This window comes from Cnephaeus nilssonii (assembly GCF_951640355.1).
Source record: "Cnephaeus nilssonii genome assembly, chromosome: 6".
Classification (NCBI taxonomy): Eukaryota; Metazoa; Chordata; class Mammalia; order Chiroptera; family Vespertilionidae; genus Cnephaeus; species Cnephaeus nilssonii.
Genome location: NC_137077.1, coordinates 61,481,555 through 61,506,112, shown reverse-complemented (window position 1 = coordinate 61,506,112; position 24,558 = coordinate 61,481,555). Strand labels below are relative to the sequence as shown.

Here is a 24,558-nt window from a genome sequence, read left to right as displayed (position 1 = left end):
GCACCCTGACCCCAGCGACCTTCTCGGAGCCGAGCTGAGCCCGGCGCTGGGATTGGCCGAGTCGCTCGCGGAAGCGGTCGGGCCGGTCGGGGCGGCCTGCGGCTCAGGAAGTGGCCGACGGCCGTTGAGGTCCGGGTGCTGCACGTCACTCCGCGGGGAGCTGGGGTTCCATCGCCGCCGACATGGCCGACTCCGATCCCCGCTACCCCCGCTCCTCCATCGAGGACGACTTCAACTATGGCAGCTGCGTGGCCTCCGCCAGCGTGCACATCCGCATGGGTAGGTGGCCCCTCCCGCGGCTCGGCCGGCCCGGCTGCTGCGCAGTGGCCCCGGGGGGCGGATTTCCGGGTTCCCGGGGAGAGCGGGGTCCCGGCCCTTCCCTCTGCCGCCCTCGGGGGCTCCCGGGCCAGAGCGGAGCGCGGAGCTCGGAGGGGCGCCGCCCCCGGGAGGCCTAGCTGGGCGCGGAGAGAAGGAAACTGGAGCCCTTCCTCCTGGAACCTGCCCTGTTCGGCGTAGAAAGGGGCGGATGAAAGCCTCAGCAGCCTTTCTGGGGCATCTTCACATGAAAAGATACCAGAGGCTATTTTTTTTTTTTTTCCGGTGAAAATAAGTTTATTGTGTAAGCAATATTGTGTAACCATTGTGACTTATTGTGTAATCACCATGATTACACAATAACCTGCTGGGATGTTTGTGCGTAGGGCAGGTGAACACATTTTATTTTATTTTTTATATTGTTACTGATTTTTAGAGAGAGGGAGAGGGAGAAAGAGAAACGTGAGAGCGGATGTGAGAGAAGAACATCCATCCGCTGCCTCCGGCACGCCCCCTACCGGGGACCCAGTCCGCAACCTGAGGAGGCACAATCAGCTGAGCCACACCCGCCAGGGCACGCATTTTATTTTTATTTACTTATTTTTATTAAATCTCTTGTTCCACTTATTTATACATTCATTGGTTGCTTCTTGTATGTGCTCTGACCAGGGGATCCAACCGCAACCTTGGTGTAGCTGGATGATGCTGAGTCTAAACTAACTGACTACCCAGTCAGGGACTGTGTGAATGCATTTTAACTTTCTGTGTCCTTTGCTGGATTATAAGATCTGTGAGGGCAGGAACCATGTCTATTCTTGTTCACTCTTTTCTCTGTAGGAACTAGAACTCAACATAGGTTTGAGTGTTATTGGGGCAGGTGTTGGAAATAGAGGATTTCTAAGTCAATCAAAATACCATATTAGTTTTAAGTTATTCCATATCTAGTGGGCAGAAATTATTCTAAATTTAAAATACTCAGTTTTGCCTGGCCGGCATGGCTCAGTGGTTGAGCATCGACCTATGTACCAGGAGGTCACGGTTCAATTCCTGGTCAGGGCACATGCCCAGGTTGCGGGCTTGATCCCTGGTGTGGGGCATATAGGAGACAGCCGATCAGTGATTCTCTCTCATCATTAATGTTTCTATTTCTCTCTCCCCCTCCCTTCCTCTCTGAAATCAATAAAAATATATTAAATAAATAAATAAAACGCTCAGTTTCATTTAAGTGGGATTCCTGGTCCCCTCGAGTTCAGCCAGTTGACCACAGAAGCTGCCCCAGATTCTCATCCTGTCTGAGCAGCTGGAACTTGTTCTGGAAAAGGAATTATGGAGCTCTGATGCACTAAGAATCATGATCTCTAGTAGCTATATTTCTGTAATGGAATTTTGAATTATTTTGGCAAGTTTTTGTTTTTAATTAAAAATTTTTAAATTGTGGTAAAATACACATAACATTAAAAATTTACCACCTTAACCATTTTTAAGGGTACCAAAGTGCAGTAGTATTAAGTATTATTCACACTGTGCAACTAAGCTCCAGAACTTTTCATCTTGCAAAACTCTACACCCATCAAGGAAATTCCCATTTCCCCCTTCCCCTGGCAGCTACCTTTCTACCTTCTGTTTCTATGAATTTGGCCATTCTAGATATCTCATATAAGTGGAATCATACAATATTTGTCCTTTTGTGATTCGCTTCAGTTAGCATGTTTTTAGGGTGCTGTTACAGAATGTGTCAGATATTTCCTTTTTAAGGCTGAATAATATTCCATTTTTATGTATAAAACTTTTATTTATTCATTCATCTGTTGGTGGACATTTCAGTTTCCTCTACCTCATTATGAATAATGCTGCTGTAAACATAGGTATACAAATATGTTTTTGGGACCCTGCTTTCAATTCTTTTGGATATGTACCCAGAAGTGGAATTGCTGGATCAAATGTGTTTTGGTGCAAAACCTCAGTTTTTCCATTGGAAAAACCCAGTACGCTCTCCTGTGCTTCTTTTACTTCTCACACAGAACACTTCTGACATTTTTGGTCACCAAATGTGTGGGGTTTTTCCCCCCAATACCAAGCAATTCTTTGTGATACCATCTGAGTATCCTACTATTTAACTCAATTCTGACTAAATAGTGTCAGATCCCACAGGTTAGGGGTTCAGTACCTTAAGACTGCTCCCACCCCACTTCAGATGCATCACAAATAGTGGGTCCCCAGCTTTTGTCTGACTTGACCACAAATTAGAGGTTCCCAAGACTCCCTCCTCAGGTGTGATAATTTACTCGAGTGGCTAAGAGAACTCGGGGAAACCAGTTTATGAAAGGATAGAGATGAACAGCCAGATGGAGTACATATGGCAAGGCCCGTTGGGACAGTCCCAAGCACAGGATCTTCTGTTCCCATGGAGTGTTCACCCTCCCAGTACGTGGATAAATTCACCAACCAAGAGGCTCTCTTAGCCCCATAATACTGGGATTTTATGGAGGCTTCCTCATGTAGGCATTTAACTGCATTTTCAGCTCTTTTCCCTTCTAAAGAAAATGGGGGTTGGGCTGAAAATTCCAACTTCTAATCATAGCTTGATCTTTCTGTGCTCGGCCCTTGTCTAGGAGCCATCCAGAAGCCAACCCAAAGCCACTCCAAACAAAGGCACCCTTATCACCCAGGACATTACAAGGGACCAGCCATGTTAGGAAGCCGGGTCAAAAGCCAGTGTTAGAACATGCACCTAGTGCTCTTATCACTTAGGAAATTACAAGGATTTCATGATCTCTGTGTCAGGAAATAGAGACAGAGACCAATATATATTTTCTATTTTCTTACAAGATGGTAATTCTATTTTTAAGTTTTTGAGGAACCACCATACTGTTTTACATAGAGGCTGGACCATTTTATATCCTCATCAACATTGCACAAGGGTCCCATTCTCAGCAACATTTGTTTTAAGTAGCCATCCAGATGGGTGTGAGATACCTCATTGTGATTTTAATTTGCATTTCCCTAATAATTAGTGATGTTGAACATCTTTTCATATACTTATGGGCCATTTGTATATTTTCTATGAAGAAATGTCTTTTTGCCTATTTTGTTTTGATGAGCTTTATTTTTTAAAGCAGTTTTAGATTCACAGCAAAATTAAATGTGGAAAGTACCAGTGTACCGGTTAATAATGCGGATTTTGTAATCAAAGAAAACATGATAATTTCAAGAGAAACATCAAAAGTGCTTTATTCAAAGTAATGTCCATCACTAGCTACACATTTCCCCCATCTTTCAGGTAATTTGTGGATACCGTCCCAATAGAACTTTTCTTGTTTTGAGGCAAACCATTCAGAGACCCAATTTTCCACTTCTTCATACGTTTTGAAGTGCTGCTCAGAAAGTGCGTGTGCCATCGATCGGAACAAGTGGTAATCTGAAGGAGCAAGGTCTGGTGAATACGGCGGGTGGGTTAATACTTCCCAGGCAAGATCTTTTAACGTGTCTTTAACTGGTTTTGAAGTGTGTGATGGTGTGTCATCATGAAGCAAAATTACTTTGCCGTGTCTTCTGGCCCACTCTGGTCGTTTTACGATCAAAGCGTGGTTCAAATTGATTATTTGTTGTCGGTAGCGATCAGTATTAACAGTTTCACCTGGTTTTAGAAGCTCATAATACACCACACCTTCCTGATCCCACCAAACGCAGAGCATTGTCTTGTTTCCAAAGCGATTTGGCGTTGCAGTGGATGTTGATGGTTGACCTGGATCAATCCATGATTTTGTGCGTTTGGGATTCTCAAAATAAATCCACTTTTCATCTCCAGTCACAATTCGATGCAAAAAAGACTTTCTTTCGTGCCGTTGAAGCAACATTTTACTGATGACTTTTCGGTTTTCCATTTGTCTTTCGTTCAGTTGATGTGGCACCCATTTTCCTTCCTTTAAAATCTTTCCCATTGCTTGTAAACGATCGGAAATTGTTTGCTGAGCAACGTTTAATCTTTCTGCAAGTTGTTTTTGAGTTTGACACGCATCTTCATCCAATAATGCTTGTAATTGTTCGTCTTCAAACTTTTTCGGTTGACCTGGACGTTCTTTGTCTTTCACATCGAAATCATCACTTTTAAAGCGTTTAAACCAGCGTTCACAAGTATCTTGAGATGGAGCATGTTCACCATAAGTTTCCCGAAGTATACGATAACTTTCAGCAGCACGTTTCTTCAAAATAAAGTAATGAATTAAAACTTCCCGCAAATGCTCTTTTTTTGGCACGAAATTCGACATTTTTAAGCGTAAAAATATCTATGATGTTAACACCTTCAGCAAATTTGACATATGAAGTTTTGAAGCTTGCTGTCAATACAACAAAATAGCATACATATCAAATCGCATATATAGTATACCAATATATGTGTAACTCCATCTATTGAAAAAAATACGCATTATTACAGAGAGTTCCCATATACCCTTGCCCGGACACACTCAAAGCCTCCCCCATTATCAACATCCTGCACCAGAGTGGTACATTTGTTACAGTCCATGAACCTACACTGACACATCATTATCACCCAAAGCCCATAATTTACATTAGGGTTCATTCTAGGTGTTGTACATTCTTTGGGTTTTGATAAATGTATAATGACTTACACCCACCTTTACAGTATCATACAGAATAGTTTCACTCCCTTAAAAATCCTCCGTGCTCTCCCCGTTTATCCCTCCCTTCCACCAACCCCTGGCAACTGAATGCCACAAAGTTTTGCTCAGAGTTTTTGTAATAACAATATTGTCATTTTCCCTGGAATTACAATCCTGAAATAATATACACCCATGATTTACAGAAAACTAAGTTTAAAAACACTTGTCTAAAATAACATGGTTCTTACCTGGCTGGGTGGCTTAGTGGTTGAGTGTCAACCCATGAACCAGGAAGTTACAGTTCCATTCCTGGTCAGGGCACAGACCTGGGTTGCAGACTGGATCCCCAATAGGGGGAGTGCAGGAGGCAGCCGATTGATGATTCTCTCTCACCATTGATATTTCTCTCTTCCTCTCCTTCCCTCTAAAATAAATAAAAACATATAAATAAAATAGCATGGGTCTTTGCAGTGAGGCTCCAGGACTAAAAACCAGATTTCATAAATCCCTAAACCAGATTTCATAATTTCCACCTTTCTGCATACGTAAACTGTTTTTAAAGAAAAATTTAGTCATATTTATTTCTGTATGTCTTATGTCACTATGACAATACTGATCTAAATAACCAAAAACTCAATGAACATTTACTTACTCATGAACATTTAAATTATGCTGGAGCATTTTACTTAGGAGCCCTGGTAATTAGGCTGGTAACTAAGCTGACAACAGTTGTATTAAAAAGTGGTTCTCAGCTGTCTCTGGTCCTTTACCAATTAATAAGTAAAAAAGAAATATTCCACTTGTTTTTTAAAGCAAAATTAAGCTGACTGTAATGTGTACATTTTCTGGAAAATAATTTTGGAGTATTATAAATATAAAATGTCAAGGCTCCTTGTTGGAAAACAACAAATCATGAAGCTACAGAAAAATTATGGAGGAATGAATTTCTGAGTACAGTCTCTACCTTCAGCACTTTTACAGTGCCAATTAAGTTTATATAGTCAGTTATATATGAAATATATTATAGCCTATTAAACTAGTCTATTTTAGCAATATGCTATATGTATATTTTTGAAACACTAACACATACTATTTTATAGACTCAGGAGAATGTTACAATTTATGGGATTATATTACATATACTTCCCTGCAATTTTGTATTTTCACTTAATATATTTTACATGTAAAAATAGCAGTACAGTGTGTCTCAGTTGGTTGAGCATCATTCCAGTTTGATTCCCAGTCAGGGCACATGCCCAGGTGTGGGCTCAATCCCAATAGGGGGCATGCAAGAGGCAGCCAATCAATGGTTCTCATCAATGTTTCTCTCTCCCTCTCCCTTACTCTCTCTAAAATAATAAAATAGAGGAAAACCAAGATGGCGGCATAGGTTAAACACCTAACCTACAGCCGGGCACAACAATATCAAAAACACAACTAAAAGTCAAAACGGACATCATCCAGAACCACAGGAAAGCTGGCTGACTGAAATGCGCACAATTAGAAGGAAAAAGAAAACCACAAGGAAAATCAGAGAAGCCGTAAAAGCTTGAGGTATGGAGACACGGGCGGAGACACGAGCCCGCGGGCGTGCGGGGAAGCCGGAGCCGGAGAGGAAGGGGCGGCTGACGGCCTGGCTGGCGTTCTCTGGCGGGAAGGAGATAAAAGCGCCAGATTGTGCTGAACCCCAGCTCCGACTGCACTGAACCCCAGTGCCCGGCGAAACCCTGGGAAGCCGGGCTCATGCTGGGGGAGTCTGAGCTGTGGGACGGAGACACAGAGGAGCTGCGCCGGAGCCGCGCACGGGAATGTGAGCAGAGGAGGGACTGTTGCCTGTGCCGCTGGATTGCCCTAGCGGGAAGGAGACAAAAGCTCCGGACTGTGCTGAACCCCCAGTTCCAACTGCACTGAACCCCAGTTCCGGGAAAGACCCGGGGAAGCCATGCTCATACTGGGGAAAGCTGGGCTGTAAGGCAGAGATGCAGAGAGGCGGCGAAGAACAGAGCACCGGAGGCGCACACAGGATTGTGCGCGGAGGATGGGCTGTTGACTGTGCCGCTGAGTCGCCCTGGAGGGAAGGAGACAAAAGCGCCAGACTGAGGTGAGCCCCAATTCTGACTACACGGAAACCCAGTTCCGGGAGAGAATCTGGGAATCCAGATTCATTGGGGGAGAAACTAGACTGTTTGGCAGCGCGCGAAACTCCAGGGCGCTTTTCTCTCAGAGGTGTTTGCTGGGAGTACAGAGGGACACTGAGACACAGGAACCTCATAGGGCGGGGCTGACGGGAAGCCAAGGCGGTAGGCTCCGCCCTGTAACTCCGCCCCATCCAAGCTGAACACAGAGGCTTTTACAATTTTGCAAGTCTAGTTGAATGGGGCTGTCTCCCGGCATAGACACAGCTGATCCTCACAGCCAATTGGACTGGAGGTCACATCCTCCCAGTGTACCAACAGCAATCAAGGCTTAACAACACCAAGACTTTGCACTCAGCCCACAAAGGGGGGTATCAAGAGCGACCACCTAGGGAGATTGGGGAAGCTGAGCGATAGGGAGGCAGCCAAAAGGGGAAGACACCGAAACAGGTCACGAATATAAGGGATGCTGTAATTCCTGCTGAGGGGCCACAGGCAGTAGCTGACCTACACTCCATTGGAGACCCAGAAACGAAGGCATCTAGTGGTCGGTGTGAGATGACATCAGATTTCGACCACTCCCATAAGGGACACATTCAAGAGGCAGACGCAGTGAGCGCCGAAGCCTTGCTGCACCAAGACCCGGCACATAGGCGTGTCTCCCGCACAGCAACTCTTCCTTTATAGACACAGAGGGTCCGCACGGCCAATAGGCCTGGAGGACAATTCCTCCCAGTGACACCAACAACAATCAAGACTTAACTATACAAACAAGGACCAAGATGGAGGCATAGGGCAGAAGCCTGATTGCTGCCTACCACAACGGTTTTGAGTCTACAACGGGAGAGCGGAGCGGACACCATCCAGAACCACCGGAGGGCTAACTGAGCGGATGCTATACAACTAGAATAAAAGAGAGGGGTACGCGGGATGAAGCTGATGCCGGTGACCCAAAGACCACACTTTAAAAACTACGGCTCAGGCGACACAATGGCGGCCTGGAACGTGCTCGGCGCAGTTCCCCCAGCGGTCTCCGGCTGAGGGGAAGGCTTCACTCGCTGCCGAGCACGGACAGACGAGCCCCTGGGAGACATGGGGCGGGAGACTACGCGCTTGCTGACCTCCGAGTCCTTCAAGAATCTTAACGCCCCAGAAGCGGCCAGGTGCGCACGCTCGGCGACCGGCCACCGCTGCAGACCCAAGGGCCGACGCAGCCACCCCGGACCAGCCCGCCGCCGCGCTCCGGGCACACCGGAGCTTTGCCGAGCCCGCCGCCCAACGAGTTCTGCGGTGGCTGCCCTGGAACTCTGAGAAAATGGCCGAAGGAATTGCTGAGAGGGAATTGACCAACAGGAATTGGGATCAAGAAGACGAAACTCCGCTGGGTCCCGGATCCGGGTGAAGCCGCGTGCCCCTGGGTCCGGGTGAGGCTGGGAACTGGGTCAGGGTGAGGCTGGGCCCCGGGTCCGGGTGAGGCCACGAGCCCCTGGGTCCGGGCGAGGCCATGCGCCCCTGGATCCGGGTGAGCCTGGGTCCCGGGTCCGGGTGAGGCCGTGGGCCCCTGGATCCGGGTGAGCCTGGGTCCCGGGTCCGGGTGAGGCCGCGGGCCCCTGGAGCCGGGTGAGCCTGGGCCCCGGGCCCCTGGAGCCGGGTGAGCCTGGGCCCCGGGTCCGGGTGAGGCCGCGGGCCCCTGGAGCCGGGTGAGCCTGGGCCCCGGGTCCGGGTGAGGCCGCGGGCCCCTGGAGCCGGGTGAGCCTGGGCCCCGGGTCCGGGTGAGGCCGCGGGCCCCTGGAGCCGGGTGAGCCTGGGCCCCGGGTCCGGGTGAGGCCGCGGGCCCCTGGAGCCGGGTGAGCCTGGGCCCCGGGTCCGGGTGAGGCCGCGGGCCCCTGGATCCGGGTGAGCCTGGGCCCCGGGTCCGGGTGAGGCCGCGGGCCCCTGGATCCGGGTGAGGCCGCGGGCCCCGGATCCGGGTGAGCCTGGGTCCCGGGTCCGGGTGAGGCCGCGGGCCCCTGGATCCGGGTGAGCCTGGGTCCCGGGTCCGGGTGAGGCCGCGGGCCCCTGGATCCGGGTGAGCCTGGGTCCCGGGTCCGGGTGAGGCCGCGGGCCCCTGGATCCGGGTGAGCCTGGGTCCCGGGTCCGGGTGAGGCCGCGGGCCCCTGGACCCGGGTGAGCCTGGGTCCCGGGTCCGGGTGAGGCCGCGGGCCCCTGGATCCGGGTGAGCCTGGGTCCCGGGTCCGGGTGAGGCCGCGGGCCCCTGGATCCGGGTGAGCCTGGGTCCCGGGTCCGGGTGGGGCCGCGGGCCCCTGGATCCGGGTGGGCCTGGCCCCGGGTCCGGGTGAGGCCGCGGGCCCCTGGATCCGGGTGGGCCTGGCCCCGAGTCCGGGTGGGGCCGCGGGCCCCTGGATCCGGGTGGGCCTGGCCCCGGGTCCGGGTGGGGCCGCGGGCCCCTGGATCCGGGTGGGCCTGGCCCCAGGTCCGGGTGGGGCCGCGGGCCCCTGGATCCGGGTGGGCCGGGCCCCCGGTCCAGGGGGGCCGCGGGCCCCTGGATCCGGGTGGGCCTGGCCCCGGGTCCGGGTGAGGCCGCGGGTCCCTGGATCCGGGTGAGCCTGGCCCCGGGTCCGGGTGAGGCCGTGGGCCCCTGGATCCGGGTGAGCCTGGCCCCGGGTCCGGGTGAGGCCGTGGGCCCCTGGATCCGGGTGAATCAGTGCCCCTGGGTCCGGCCGAGACCAAACCAGAGGGAGTCGGACCTGCATTACCACCATTTGTCCACCATCCAGAGCTGAGGGGTCAGTGCCGACATGTACTCATAGGGAACTGGTGGACATTGATATTGGGTCTCAAAAGAACTGTTGGTCCAGAAAGAAACTCACTACAGACTGATTCATTTGCCTGTCAGCATAACTATTATTGCTCGTCGCACATTCAATTCTTATAAGTATATCTCTAGTGACACATGATTTCGCTCATCTAGGGGAAATGATGAACAACATAGACTGATGAACAAGAACAGAACCAGAAACAAGGAGGCATCGATCGGACTATCGGGCCTCAGAGGGAGGATAGGGGAGGGTGGGGGGAGGGGGGAGAGATCAACCAAAGGTCTTGTGTGCATGCATATGAGCCTAACCAATGCTTAAGTCCAACAGAGGGTTGGGGCATCCAAGGGGAGGGGTGTGGGATGGGAATGGGGGGATGAGGACAAATATGTGACACCTTAATCAATAAAGAAATTTAAAAAAAAATAAAAATAAAATAAATAAAATAATAAAATATATATTTTAGAAAAATCATAGTACACAATAGCTTTTTAATGGCAGTGGTCTTACAAAGTATGTATGTACCACAATTAATTTAATCATACCCTCTTGATGGATATTTAGGTTATTTTTTTTTAATTCCTTCAAATAGTGCTTTAGGGAACATGTTCCCATAACTGTAAATTTCTGCAAGTGTTGCTCTAGGATAAATTTTCAGAAGTGAAATTATGGGGTCAAAAGAGTATGTATATTTTAAATTTGATTGATGTCATTAATTATCCTCCAATCGATGTTTCTCTCCCCCTCTCTCTCTCTCTCTCTGAAATCAATGAAAGCATATCCTTGGGTGAGGATCAAAAAAATTAAATAAAAAATAAAAAAGTAATGTGATTAGTAGTATGGTTAGGGTCCATTGGGAGCATGAGGAAGAACATTTAATTCAGACTGGAGAAATGAGAAAGGCTAAATCTTGAAAGGTGACTAGCAGTTAGCTAAGGGGATGAGGGATGTTATTATCAGTACTAGAGGCCCAAATGCACGAAATTCGTGCAAGAGTAGGCCTTCCTTCCCCCGCCTGCCAGCACGGGTTTCCCTCTGACACTCGGACCAGTGTTGGCAGGCACCCAGGACCCAGGCTTCTCTCCCAGCCCCGCTTCGTCTGGAAGGACATCCAGTCTAATTAGCATATTATGCTTTTATTATTATAGATTACTATAGATATTTAAATAGAGGAGGTGGGAACTGTTATTAATGTTTTATTTGTGAAGCTGGTGGTGAGTCGGGTGTTCAGTGTACTATTTATATTATCCGTATATCAGAAGACTAAGTATTTTTAAATCATTAGGTCTTGGAGTTAATTTATGGATGTTGACAAAATATTTTGAAAGCAAGAATTTCTTATTGTATAAAAACTAGAGGCAGAGGTACTATAAGTGAGAAATAAAAATGGGTGAGTGAAAGTTACGTTTATATATTGTTTGCCTTTTAAGGGGAAGTTCATTTTAGGGAAACATTTGTACTGCTTGGAAATTAAGATTTCTTTTTAAATTGATATGCAAACACATGCTTTCTGTTCCTGCATTTGTTTCAAGATGGAATCATTCTTTCAAAGTGTTCTGTTTTTAATCTTTTGTTGTACACGGCTGTTTACAAATACGCATATAGTGCTTTCTTTTTATACTGATGAAAAACACTTACATTCTGGCCCATTAATTTTTTTTAAGTTCATGCTTCTTGGAAGACAGTTACCACTTAACAATTTTTCCCCTTTGAAAGCATTTTCTTTAAGTTTTAGTTACAGATAACATTATTTGGATTAATATTTAAGAAATACATATAAAAATTTAATGACATTTGATCTTGCTGCTCTATGACAAATGCTTAAGAAAACAGCTATATATGATTTTTTTCTTTTCTAGCCTTTCTAAGAAAAGTCTACACCATCCTTTCTCTGCAAGTTCTCTTAACTACAGTGACATCTGCATTTTTTTTATACTTCGAGTCTATACGGACATTTGTACATGAAAGGTAAGACGATTCTGAATCACTTTCAGCCACTGCTTATGATCAGAAGGGAATAAGCAAAGTTCTTTATTTTCTATTCTCTGTTTATGTTTCAATGTAAAAATGTTCATTAACTCTTGTAAATAACATTAGTTTTGTTTTGATAAATATTCTGTAACAGTGGTCAGCAATCGCGAGCCACATGCGGCTCTTTGGCCCCTTGAGTGTGGCTCTTCCACAAAATACCATGGCCTGGGCGAGTCTATTTTGAAGAAGTGGTGTTAGAAGAAGTTTAAGTTTAAAAAATTTGGCTTTCAAAAGAAATTTCAATCGTTGTACTGTTGATATTTGGTTCTGTTGACTAATGAGTTTGCCGACCACTGTTCTATAACATGGTATTTACCTCTCAACATTTAGTTTACAGTCTTATAGGGTTAAACCCTTATCTCCTGGAATTGTATTAAGAATTTTTACTGTATACAGTTTTTAGTCTTAGTTTTTTGCTTTTATTAGACTTATGCCTTGTCCCCAAAGCCTAATAGAGCACTTGAAAAATAAAGGTATTTAACTAACGTGTTTTTAATTTATCTTAGTGTTGGATCAGGCCTGGGATAATTTCACTGAAAAGTTTTCAAAGGCACTCCATATAATTTATCCCAAATTTGTTTAAGATCTGACCTCCAGAATAATTATTTTATGGCTAAAAGTAATATAGAATCTTTATATTAAAGGAAAGGAAAAATAAGGAATGAATATTTTCTTGAGTAGACAATTTCTATCCTCCCTTCCCCTACAGAAGGGAAGTCTTGAACTATTAGTTTGCAATTGGGGTAAAGATCTTTAATTTAAATTACAGCTATGTAGTAAATACCTAAAAAAGTAGTTAGGTATAAAATTAGTTTATTGCTCAGCCGATGTTTTATTGCTCAGCCTATGAACCAGGAGGTCGGTTTGATTCCCAGTCAGGGCACATGCCCCGGTTGTAGGCTTGATTCCCCAGTGTGGGTGTGTAGGAGGCAGCCAATCAATGATTCTCTTGCATCATTGATGTTTCCATCTCTTGCTCTCTCTCCCTTCCTCTCTGAAATCAATAAAAACATATTAAATTTTTTTTAAAGATTTAAAAAAATTGTTTAGTATTTAATAGCTTTTCTTTGTATTTTAGTTAAAAAAGCAATTGCAAAAATTATTCAAATATGATATGTTCATGAAGTAAAAAGGAAAAGTCTTCCCCTTGTATTGTGAGCTCTTTTCTTTGTCCTGTTACTCCTCTCCCTCTCATACTCCTCAGATTTCCCAGATGGAAAAATAATTTTTTTTGACAGGTTGGTATGGATCCTTCCAGATGTTTTTTTGTACTTTCACAAACACATAAAATAGACACATTTTACTAAATTTTGTAATACTATTTATGCTGTGTGTTTTTTAACTTTAAACTGCTTTTAATTTTGTCTTTCAGTCCTGCCTTAATTTTGGTGTTTGCCATTGGATCTTTGGGTTCGATTTTTGCATTGATTCTAAACAGACATAAGCATCCCCTTAACCTGTACCTGCTTTTTGGATTTGTGAGTACTTTGACAATATCTGTCCATTTTAAAATTTATTACTGAGTTTTAAATTTATTTACTTAATTGAATGCATATATGTATCACTAACATAATTTAAAATCTCCTAGTCTGTAAAACGTTTTAAACTTTGTCAGTTTCAAAGTTTTTTCTGTCAATATTATGATATAGTGGAAAAAATAATGAATTGCAATCACATGACCTGGCTTTGCCACTATCTGGTTATATGACATTTGGCAGAGCGGTTAGCCTTTCTGTACCTAAGCTTTCTCATATGTAAAATGAAAATATTAAAGTAGATTATCCCTTTGATACTTTCTACTCCTAATATTCTGTGCTTTTCTTGGTAAAAAATTATATTTTGGCCTTAATTTCATAGGCCTTAAATTGAAATCTTTATGATTAATTCCTCAGTTTATTTCTGTCTAATGACTCTGTTCTTTTAAAGGACCACTTTGTTCATTTGATGTGCTTTACTAAATAACTTGTTTCAAAATCATTGTTGGGGGAACTAAGTTTAAGTCACATTTGTTTCAAATATTTGTGAAAATGAAAACCCAAACTACCACCTATAAAAACTCAATCTTAGAATATGACCAGAATGAGTTGGTAAGGCCTCAAGTTATATATTTTAAAAATTTCTTTTCCCATTATTATATCCAGTGTGATTTGGGTTCTAACTTAAAAATTACATCAAAATCTTCCAAACTACTATTAAGAATATTTATAGTCAAATAAGATTTAAAATGCTATTTATCAGATTAAACTGCCTTAAAGAAAGTTTTATGAATTCTGATAACAATTTTTTGTTAATATTATGAAAGAAAAGCTCACGACTTTGAAAATTTCAGTTATTGGAAAGGTTATCCATTTAAATCGTAGGCCTTACCAACTCATTGTGGTCATATTCTAAGATTGAGTTTTTATAGGTAGTATAGTTAGAATCAATATCTCACCCAAGTTATTGTTAGTAGCAGGGAGTTTATTTTAAGGATATAAAAGCTTGGGAACCCACCAACCCACCCCATCAGGCCTCCGGAAGAAAAGGCACTAGAGGAAGGTTCTAGAAATGATGCTATTGTAGGAAATTCAACAGCAAGAGTTTGTGGTCTCCTCCTCCTTCTTCCATTACATTTCTTCTCTACCTTACAGTTTTCCCTTTTAGTTTTTATGTGGCCCATTGTGGGTCCTCATGTGACTCATTAACCTTGTAGCCTTAGCTCCTGCTACCATTGCTTTATTCTCTGAGTTTATATTTCTAACTGAGAAAGAATCTGATTGGTGCAGCTGGTTAATGGCACAGGTCACATCGTAGATTGTTAGCCAATGTGGGTTGACAAACCCTGTGTTAGATGCCAACTCCTGTCCCAGTCAGCTGTCCTAAGAGAGAAGGAGGAAGTATAAAAAGAAACAGGGTCATGTAGAGTTCCTGTTCAACACTACAGGTAGCCTGTCTGCTTTCAGAAAGACTGATTTCTATGTGGAACATTGGTACAGATCAGCTTTTGTTCAGCAGGAAGAGGACCCATTAGAAAAGCATCAAAGCATCAGCCAAATGTTGATGGGCAAGATATAGTCACTTACTGCTACATCTATTGACCATGCCCATAGATAAAAGTGGTTTAACAAATAAGGAAGTATGTAAAAATGCACTTCCGATTACCCAGAGACCTCTGATACTAGAGTATTTTGTTCTACTCCATCAAAATAAGGAAGGAGATGGATCTCACCTTGCCTTAGGCGGTATACGTTTGTAAGTGTGTGTGCACATTTAAAAGGGGGCATTATTTTGGGATGGGGTGTTTTCCTAGTTTTACCTTTTTTCCTGTTTAGACTGTTGTTTTTTCCTTCTGATACTTGAGTATGGGGTAGGATTTCTTACCTAAAATCATGTCACAAATATCAAGAATATTGCTCAGAAGAAATATTTCTATCATCTTTGCTACTACTTCCATGACACTATGGACAACATTATAACAAAATGTGGCAGTGACTTCATTGACTCCAAATCCATGTACAATTTCTAATACCATTTTTGCTCTGGTCCTAATGATTTCTTTATTTTAGGTAGGGAAGGTTAATAGGGAGTGTTTCTGTGTATGATTATAAACCACTACTGTTACTGCTGGCTTTGCTTTTATGATATGGTCTCTCAGATGATTGAGACAAATCTATGGTAGAGTAAGCATATAAAAAAAGTAAAGATATATAGCAGGGGTCCTCAAACTTTTTAAACAGGGGGCCAGTTCACTGTCCCTCAAACAGTTGGAGGGCCGGACTATAGTTTAAAAAAAACTATGAACAAATTCCTATGCACACTGCACATATCTTATTTTGAAGTAAAAAAACAAAACGGCAAAAACACCCGCATGTGGCCCGCGGGCCGTAGTTTGAGGACGCCTGATATATAGTTAAGAGAAAAGAAACTAGAGTACTTGTGATATGGTTTAAAACAAGGTTTACTTCTCTTTCATGTAAAAAATATGAATGACTGTTTAGTGGAGTTGTCAGAGGTCCAGGTACCTGCTAAGGTTCAGATATTCCTAAAGTGTCATATGGTATAAGATGCTCACTATCATATCCATATTCCACCTAGTTATTTGAGAAAAGGGAGAAAGCCTCTTTACTTTTAGAAGTTGTACATGTCTCTACTCACATTCTGTTGGCTGGAATATAGTCCTGGCCAGATCTAGCTGTAAGGGATACTGAAAAATATAATGTTTAATCAAAGCAGGTAAAAATGTGCATCCAGGTAAAAATTCTGTTACTAGGGAAGAAAGAGAGAATATTGTGAGAAAGTTTTAAGATTGCCACACCAAAGTGCTACCTGTATATTTAGTATTAAATTAATTAGTAATTTAATATAAATGTTTAATATTCCTATGTTTAAGTGAGATATTTACGTTTTTATAAATGTGCACATGATTTGCAATTTCATTTTTATTTACATTACACAAAGTGAGAAAAATAGAATTTTCGGTATTATTTCTATAATCTTCCTCTTACAGATATGAAATATCTAGTTAGAGTTTAAGGAGTGATGGGATCACAATTAGAATCTAAATATTCTCACTCAATATATTGAGGTCTCATTTTTATATGATGGGCTTATTATCTGTCCCATATACTTTTCAAGGCTGCTCTGAAGCTAAAATGAGATCATACATATGGAATCACATTGAACTAGAAATTAGAACCATGTACATGACAGTATAAATTTCACTTGCATTTATGTAATTTTAATTTCTTTTTCTTAGACACTGTTGGAAGCTCTGACTGTGGCCTTTGTTGGTAAGCCATAATTATTCTCCTATATGTTACAGTTACTTTTTAATATGGATAAGTATTCTGGATAAAAGGATTTGGGACTAAAGCTTAACATCATGGAATGTCATATTTCAAAAATATGGTATAGGCTTAAAAATTGCTAAAATATAGGTAAAAATGAAATGTTTATACTTCACGTAATTCAACTGAGCTTAGAGGGAGTGGAAAAGAATTAGAAAAACAGTAGGAATATAGAATAACTAGAGGCCTGGTGCACGAAATTCGTGCACAGAGGGGGGTTGTCCCTCAGCCCAGCCTGTACCCTCTCCAATATGGGACCCCTTGAGGGATGTCCGACTGCCCGTTTAGGCCCGATCCCACCGGAATCGGGCCTAAACGGGCAGTCGGACATCCCTCTCACAATCCAGGACTGCTGGCTCCCAACTGCTTGCCTGCCTGCCTTCCTGATTGCCCCTAACCGCTTCTGCCTGCCAGCCTGATCACCCCCTAACCACTCTGCTGCCAGCCTGTTTGCCCCCAACTTCCCTCCTCTGCCGGCCTGGTCACCCCTAACTGCCCTCTCCTGCAGGGTTGATCACCTCCAACTGCCCTCCCTTGCAGGCTTGGTCCCTCTCAACTGCCCTCCCTTGCAGGCCGGGTGCCTCCCAACTGCCCTCTCCTGCTGGCCATCTTGTGTCCACATGGGGGCAGGATCTTTGACCACATGGGGGCAGCTATATTGTGTGTTGCAGTGATGGTCAATCTGCATATTACTCTTTTATTAGATAGGATAGAGGCCTGGTACAGGGGTGGGGGCCAGCTGGTTTGCCCTGAAGGGTGTCCCTAATCAGGGTGGGGTTCCCTTGGGGCATGGGGCTGCCTGAGCGAGGGGCCTGTGGTGGTTTGCAGGCTGGCCACGCCCCCTGGCAACCCAAGTGGAGGCCCTGGTATCTGGAATTTATTCTCCTTCTACAATTGAAACTTTGTAGCCTGGAGTGGAGCCAAGCCTGGGGCTCCCTCCGAGGCCGCCAGCCATTTGTGTTGGGGTTATAATTGAAACTTTGTTGCCTTAAGCGGGTGGGCCCGGCCAGGGTGTGCGGAAAGCTTTGCTTCCCCTGTTGCCGGCGGCAACCCTGGCCTGCTCTCTCAAGCTCCATTCTGCTGCCATTTGTTTGAATTTGTTTACCTTCTATAATTGAAACTTTGTAGCTTGAGTGGAGGCTTAGGCCTGGCAAGGGCAGGCGGAAAGCTTGGCTTCCTCTGTTACCTAGGAAACCTTGTTCTCTGTGGCTGTAGCCATCTTGGTTTGGGTTAATTTGCATACTCGCTCTGATTGGATGGTGGGCGTGGCTTGTGGGTGTGTCAGAGGTATGGTCAATTTGCATATTTGTCTATTATTAGATAGGATATTCATCTGTGTTTATTCATTTATAGAAATAAGACAGTCTTTTCTGTAATTTAAAGGGCCCTTAGAGGAGCTGATAACATGTTTTGAATCAGGTACTTTCATCACAAGCTCAGCCTCTTTTTCTTTTTTTAATATATTTTTATTGATTTCCGAGAGGGAGAGAATAACATCAATGATGAGAATCATTGATTGGCTGCCTCCTGCACCCCCTCTACTGGGGATCAAGTCTACAACATGGGCACGTGCCCTAACCTGGAATTGAACCGTGACCTCCTGGTTCATTGGTTGATGTTTAGCCACTGAGCCATGCTGGCCAGGCTTTTTTATTTTTTTTTTAAATGAGCTCAGCCTCTTAAATTGTCTGCATCAAACTGTACTTTATTATTATACTAGAGGCCTGGTGCATGAAATTCGTGCACAGATAGGGTCCCTAGGCCTGGCCGGCGATCAGGGCCGGATCTGTGAGTCGACCAGCGGGGCGATTGGCGCCCCCCCACACACACACACTCGCAACCGCCTTGGCTGGCCTGGGGCCTGCGAGCTGGTGGCAGCTCCTCCATTGAGCATCTGCCTCCTGGTGGTCAATGCATATCATAGCAACCGGTTGTTCCCCCTTCGGTTGATTTGCATATTAGGCTTTTATTATATAGGACTAGAAGCCCAGTGCACGAATTCATGCATGGGTGGAGTCCAGCTGGCCCGCCCCAATAGGGGCGGATCAGGGTCAGGCAGGCCTGTCGGGAGAAGAAGATGGTGGGAGGTTGGCTGGCTGGCCCACCCCAATCGGGGCCCAATCAGGGCCTGGCTGGCTGGGTGGAGGGGCTGTGGGTGATTGGCCAGGGGGCCCCATCCCCTATTGGGGTGGGTGGGCCGGCTGGGGGTGGGGCCGGCTGTGGGGAGGGGCTGTGGATGGTAAGCTGGCTGGCTCCACCCCTGAATGGGGTGGAGGGGGCCTATTGGGGGTCAACGGCCGTGGGAGGTTGGCCAGCCAGCCCCACCCTCGATTGGTGTGGGAGGGGCAATCGGGGGTGGAGCTGGCTGGGGGGAGAGTCCGCAGGCCAATCGGGGTGGTGGGGGCTCATTGGGGGTGGGGTGGGGAGAGGGCCTGCAGGAGGTTGGTTGGCCGGCCCCACCCTTGATCGGGGTGGGAGAGGCCAATCAGAGGCAGGGCCGGCTGGGGGGAGGGGCCATGGGAGGTTGGCTGGCCAGTCCCCCCTACCCCCATTGGGCTGGTTCGCTGGCCACAGTGGGCGTCATAGTGATCGGTTGCTTTAGTCGTTAGGGTGTTCTGGTTGCTGGCTTTTTAAATATATAGATACTCATCTTTTATCAAATGGCCTCACAAAAAAACAGTAGTAATTTCTGTTTTGTATTTGGTGTTAAATGTGTTTGAAAGGAATTTTATGTAATAAAGACAGAATATGCAAATCGACTGTCACTCCACAACAAAGATGGCGGCACCCACAGCCAATAAGGTGGGGGTATGCAAATTGATGCAACAAATATGGCGGCGGCCGGGCCGGGACACAGGTGTTCTACCCCACCCTGGCCGCTCCGGGCCTCTGGGCAGCGCTCGCGCAGGCCAGGAGCAGGGTGGGACACCTGCTCTGAGGGGGGAGGGCAGGGGGTGGAGGAAGCTACAGGAGGGTGGCAGGGCCAGAGCGAAGGTGGAAGGTGGTAGCCAGAGCGAAGGCCCAGGTCCTGGGTGCCGGAGGGAAGCTGGTGCCAGCAACCAGGGAAAGGAAGGCCTATTCTTGCACAAATCTTTGTGCATCGGGCCTCTAGTGTCTTTTATAATCCTGTAATGACATAAATGGAGAAATTCCAATAATTTAGCATTTAGGAATAGAAAGAGCTTGGATAATTAATCCCTGAAAAATTAAAAATAACTTACATTGTTTGGGGTTCAAAGCAATTAACTTCCTTTAAAGAGGTTATAATTTACCATTCTTTTAAAATGTTAAGCAGTTGTATTGCAATAGGCATATTCAATCCATGAACTGGGTGCAATTAACCAGGTGATTGCTAGAATTGCTATATACCACCCAGGAATTCCCAGCCAGCCACAGAACCCAGAATCCTCTCTATTGATATCTAAGCCATAATGGACAATCACCGCAGATAGTGATTAAGTGCAGCTAGAACAGGGATAGGGTAGGATGAAAATCATTCCTCCATATCCCCAAAACTCCTAACTGGCTAGCTGTGTAATCTCCAGTCATTTCTTTAACTCAGAATAATGTGACCTCCTTATTTTGCATTGATGAATATTTTGGAGACCAGTTATTGCATTATGGAGGTAGTCTTACTGTACCAATCAATACTCAAGGCTGAATAAGGAATCTTTTCTTAGTTGTTCTTATTGGCATGTAGTATGAGAAAATAAAGCATTTTGGTTAAATCCCAGAAAAAAAGCTGTTTTATATTGAGTATATTTATATGCACTTTTAATCTTTATTTTTTTAATTTTACAGTTACTTTCTATGATGTGTATATTATTCTCCAAGCTTTTGTACTGACTACTGCAGTATTTCTTGGTTTGACTATGTATACTCTACAATCTAAGAAAGATTTCAGCAAATTTGGAGCAGGGTAAGTTATATATTCATGGCTATGATAGACATCTTTAATATTATAGTTTTGAGAGAAGTGCTATACTGTAAGTTTTGAATAACTGCCTTTTAAAGTGGAGCACAATGAAAGGTCATTTCTTTGAGTTCTAGGATCCTACTCTCCCAGAACATTCAAGGGCATGGAAACTGGCTTTGAGCATTTCCTTCCCCTCTATGTTGAAAAGGAAGTGAATGCTAAAATAAATTAGCTTTCTAGAGAGTAGGCTTCTGTGCTTTATGAATGGTATGGAATTTGCCTAAATTATTTAGGTTTTTGTCTTAACATAAATGTTACCAAAACCTCGGTGAAAGCAAGATTTTGGAGATGTCTGCATGAACCTTAAAACCTTTTTGATCCATTTGGTTAACCTCTATCCTTCTTCAAACTAATAGATATAGGGAATGATTCTTTTTATTAGGATAATAGTACTGTGTTGCCCTCACCTGGTTAAGAATGAATAGACTCTTTTTTCTAAGATCACTCTAGCTTCCTATTGGCACAAATAATCACCCAACCATTTTCTGTTCTTTTTCCTGTTACAACACTAAAAATTTACAAAACTGTACTCTTGTAAAACTCCCCCCCCCCCTCCTTTATTCCCCTGGTAATCCAGATTACCAGAAATCTGTTGGGATAAAATATAGCTGGTTAGACAACACTGATAATTGTGCAAGATGAATAGTTTTATTAAAATGGAGTTTGATTTAGGTAACGTTCTTTATTTATTCTTTTTTTTGGGGGGAAAGGGGGTTTCATATATTTGTTTGTATATATATAATGACAGGTTTTCTCTCTTCTTTCTATTCTAAACTCTAATTGCTCCCCTCCTTCCCATCCATTCTACTATAGTCTCTAGGACTCCTAGTATATAATCTTCCCTATATTTCAGCCTCTTCATAACATCTTTTCTTCTTCCTTATCTCAGCTGAAACTTGATTGCTCCCTGAGAACTGTTCTCTAGCCACTCATTCCCCCACACCCTATATAGCTTGGGGGGTGGGGTTGGGGGTTACTGTTAAAAACTGCTTTAGTTTCCTGGTGCCACTTTTCATGATTCCTTCAGCATAATAGAAATTCATTGCATTGAGGCTTATGCTTTCTGGTGATACACATCCTACTCTTCCTCGTTACTATCACTGATCCCCTTTTTGGTCAAGCCTCCTCATTCTTTAGACTTTAGCATCAAACTGCATGTTAGGCCCGTCATCACCTTCGCCTCTCAATACCTCTGGACCTCATCTACTGCAGCAACTTCCATTCCCTGCCATGGCCACTTTGTGGACCTTGCAATCACTAGGGATTATTCCATTGCTGAAATCTTAAATGCCAAACATCATACTTTTTTTCTTCAACCTTGTCCTTCTAGCTCTCTTAATTTCTTTATTCCCACAACACCAATCTACTATGCCAGTTCTTCAGCTACTGTTATTGTTGTAATAAACTGTCCTTCATCTCAGACCTGGGAGTCCCTTGTGTTCTACTAGCATCCACAAAATTGTGCCAGGCTAACTTATTTGCTTGTAAGTAAGGTAAAATTTCACATGCTCTATAGTTCTTAATCCCAACTTCCCATATTCTTGGTGCAGAAACTTTGGCGTTTCCGCAGGGTTTAAGTATGAAAAGACAAGTCCTGAGTCCCTTTCAGTCCTGAAGGATCTATACTATGAGGTGGTGAGATACTTCATTCTAACTAAGTATGCCAGATGTAGCCTGAGCTTTATGGCCGTTCCAGCAAGATAACTGAGGGCTGGAATCTCACCATATCCTCAGTTCACTATACTGTATTATAATATAAATGTATACTTAATTTCTGACTTAATTCTGTTGTGCGGGTATGTGTGCTTCCTGTGCATTTCAATTGAAAAGCTAAAAATTGACACTCTTAACTAGTGTTATGCACCATATAAACAAATGTTGAATAAATAATTCTTCTTTCAATTTCTGGGTATTCTACATTATTCATTGTATGTTTATGAATTCTTACATTTAAACTATTCTTTGACAAATAGCAGGATGGATTTATTTCTTCAGAATATGTTAAATGGGTTTACAAAGTTTTTTGTAAGGAACAATATTTATTCTAAATTATTAATATTTTATTTTCATAGACTGTTTGCTGTTTTGTGGATTTTGTGCTTGTCAGGAATCTTGAGGGTGAGTTATTTTAGAATGATAACTTGAAATATAATTCTGGTCACGTCAATATAAATACTTTAATCTCAAAAAAACCTGTAAGAGGCATAATCTTAAGATAGGATACTTCATTATAATTATCTGAAACATTTGTATATAGAGTGGTTATAAAATTACCTTTTGAAAAATCAAGGTCTTACGTTAATCAGTATTATTGCTAGAAAGAAAGATGAACAAATGAGTTAAAGGCCCTCACTTGTAATTGCTAACCTCCAAGTGGCACATAACATTATGAAAACAATTTTTTTAGTAGTTTATATTTGGGATGCTACTGTTCAAAGTCAGTGAGTTATCTAGTAGGGGGATATCCATGGATTCATCCAGTCATTCTTTCATCTATCAGAAGCCAGGGTGGACCTGCTTTGCCTTTTTCTGCTTTTAACATTTGTATTCAAAGTTGTACAGCATTATTAAATATATAGGTACGTAGTATATGTAACTTACAAGCAAGTAATTTCAGTATGCTTAATACTGTTCTTTAATGTTTTGCCTACAGTTATTTTTTTATAGTGAGACAATGGAATTGGTTATGGCTGCTGTAGGAGCCCTTCTTTTCTGTGGATTCATCATCTATGACACACATTCACTGATGCATAGGCTGTCACCTGAGGAGTATGTATTAGCTGCCATCAATCTCTACTTGGATATCATCAATCTATTCTTGCACCTGTTGCGATTTTTGGAAGCAGCTAAAAAGTGACTGAAAACAGGATATGTAAAATGATTAATAAAGTTTGACACAATTAACTATCAATTACTACTTTATTTGTATGCTATGTACTTCTGAGCTATTACTAGTGCTATAATATAGCAGGTTCTCAGTATTTTGTTCAGTGAGAAAAAAAATCCATTCCCAGTAAGGGCCACTGTCGGTGTGTAGTTTGCAAGTTCTCCCCATGTCTGCATGGGCTCTCTCTGGATACCTTGGTTTCCTTCCATATCCCAAAGATGAACTGGCATGTCTAAATTGTCCCAGTTAGAGAGAGTGGGTATGTGTGCCTCCTGTGATGCAATAGCATCCTGTCCAGGGTTGGTTTCTGCCTTGAGCTGCTAGGAGGTTTTTATTTTATTTAGAAAGGAAAAATTTTTAAAGATAAATCCCAGATAATTATTCAGAAATATATTAAAGTGTTAATGACATTTCATCATAAAATGTATTAAAACTGAGGGTGAAGTCTGCTTGAAGGTTAGATATTGTGACATAAAATTTGACATTTCTTTTTAAGTGCAGGTTTCATTTTAAAATTATAACAGTAAACTAGTGACCAGTGAAACTTTGGCAAATTTCCTCACTCTGATACTTTATTGGGCTGCCATAACAAAGTACTACAGACTGAGTAGCTTAATCAGAAATGTATTTTCTTACAGTTCTGAAGGCTAGAAGTCCAAGATCAAGGTGTTGGTGGGACTTGTTTCTCTGAGGCCTCGCTTTTGGCTTATAGTCATATTCTCCCTGTGTTCTCACATGGTCTTTTCACTATACTTGTCTGTGTCCAAATTCCTTCTTCTTATAAGAACACCAGTCATATTGGATTAGGGGACCCTAGTGATCTCATTTTACCTTAATTATCCCTTTTGGACCCTATCTCCAAATATAGTCACATTCTGAGATACTAACAAGGATTAGGACTTTGCAGTGGTCTGATCTGAATGTTTGTGTCCCACAACCTAATGCCCAGT

General features: G+C 43.6%; 1 protein-coding gene across 1 annotated transcript; it reads left to right on the top strand.

Moving 5' to 3' along the window:
* The first annotated feature begins 38 nt into the window (after positions 1-38).
* On the top strand, positions 39-23,632 carry TMBIM4 (transmembrane BAX inhibitor motif containing 4). Its single transcript, XM_079775178.1, has 7 exons — positions 39-279; positions 11,748-11,856; positions 13,292-13,397; positions 16,655-16,688; positions 20,547-20,664; positions 22,794-22,839; positions 23,375-23,632. The coding sequence occupies exons 1-7, from the start codon at positions 183-185 to the stop codon at positions 23,576-23,578; spliced, it is 714 nt and encodes a 237-aa protein (XP_079631304.1). The 5' UTR covers positions 39-182; the 3' UTR covers positions 23,579-23,632.
* The last annotated feature ends 926 nt before the right edge of the window (positions 23,633-24,558 follow it).

What these genes read in the sequence shown, in the direction of transcription:
- TMBIM4 (XM_079775178.1), top strand. Translation starts at nt 183, where the DNA reads ATGGCCGACTCCGATCCCCGCTACCCCCGCTCCTCCATCGAGGACGAC. An exon ending in CAGCGTGCACATCCGCATGG is followed by an intron (nt 280 to 11,747) that starts GTAGGTGGCCCC and finishes TTTCTTTTCTAG; the next exon opens with CCTTTCTAAGAAAAGTCTAC. An exon ending in TCTGACTGTGGCCTTTGTTG is followed by an intron (nt 16,689 to 20,546) that starts GTAAGCCATAAT and finishes TTAATTTTACAG; the next exon opens with TTACTTTCTATGATGTGTAT.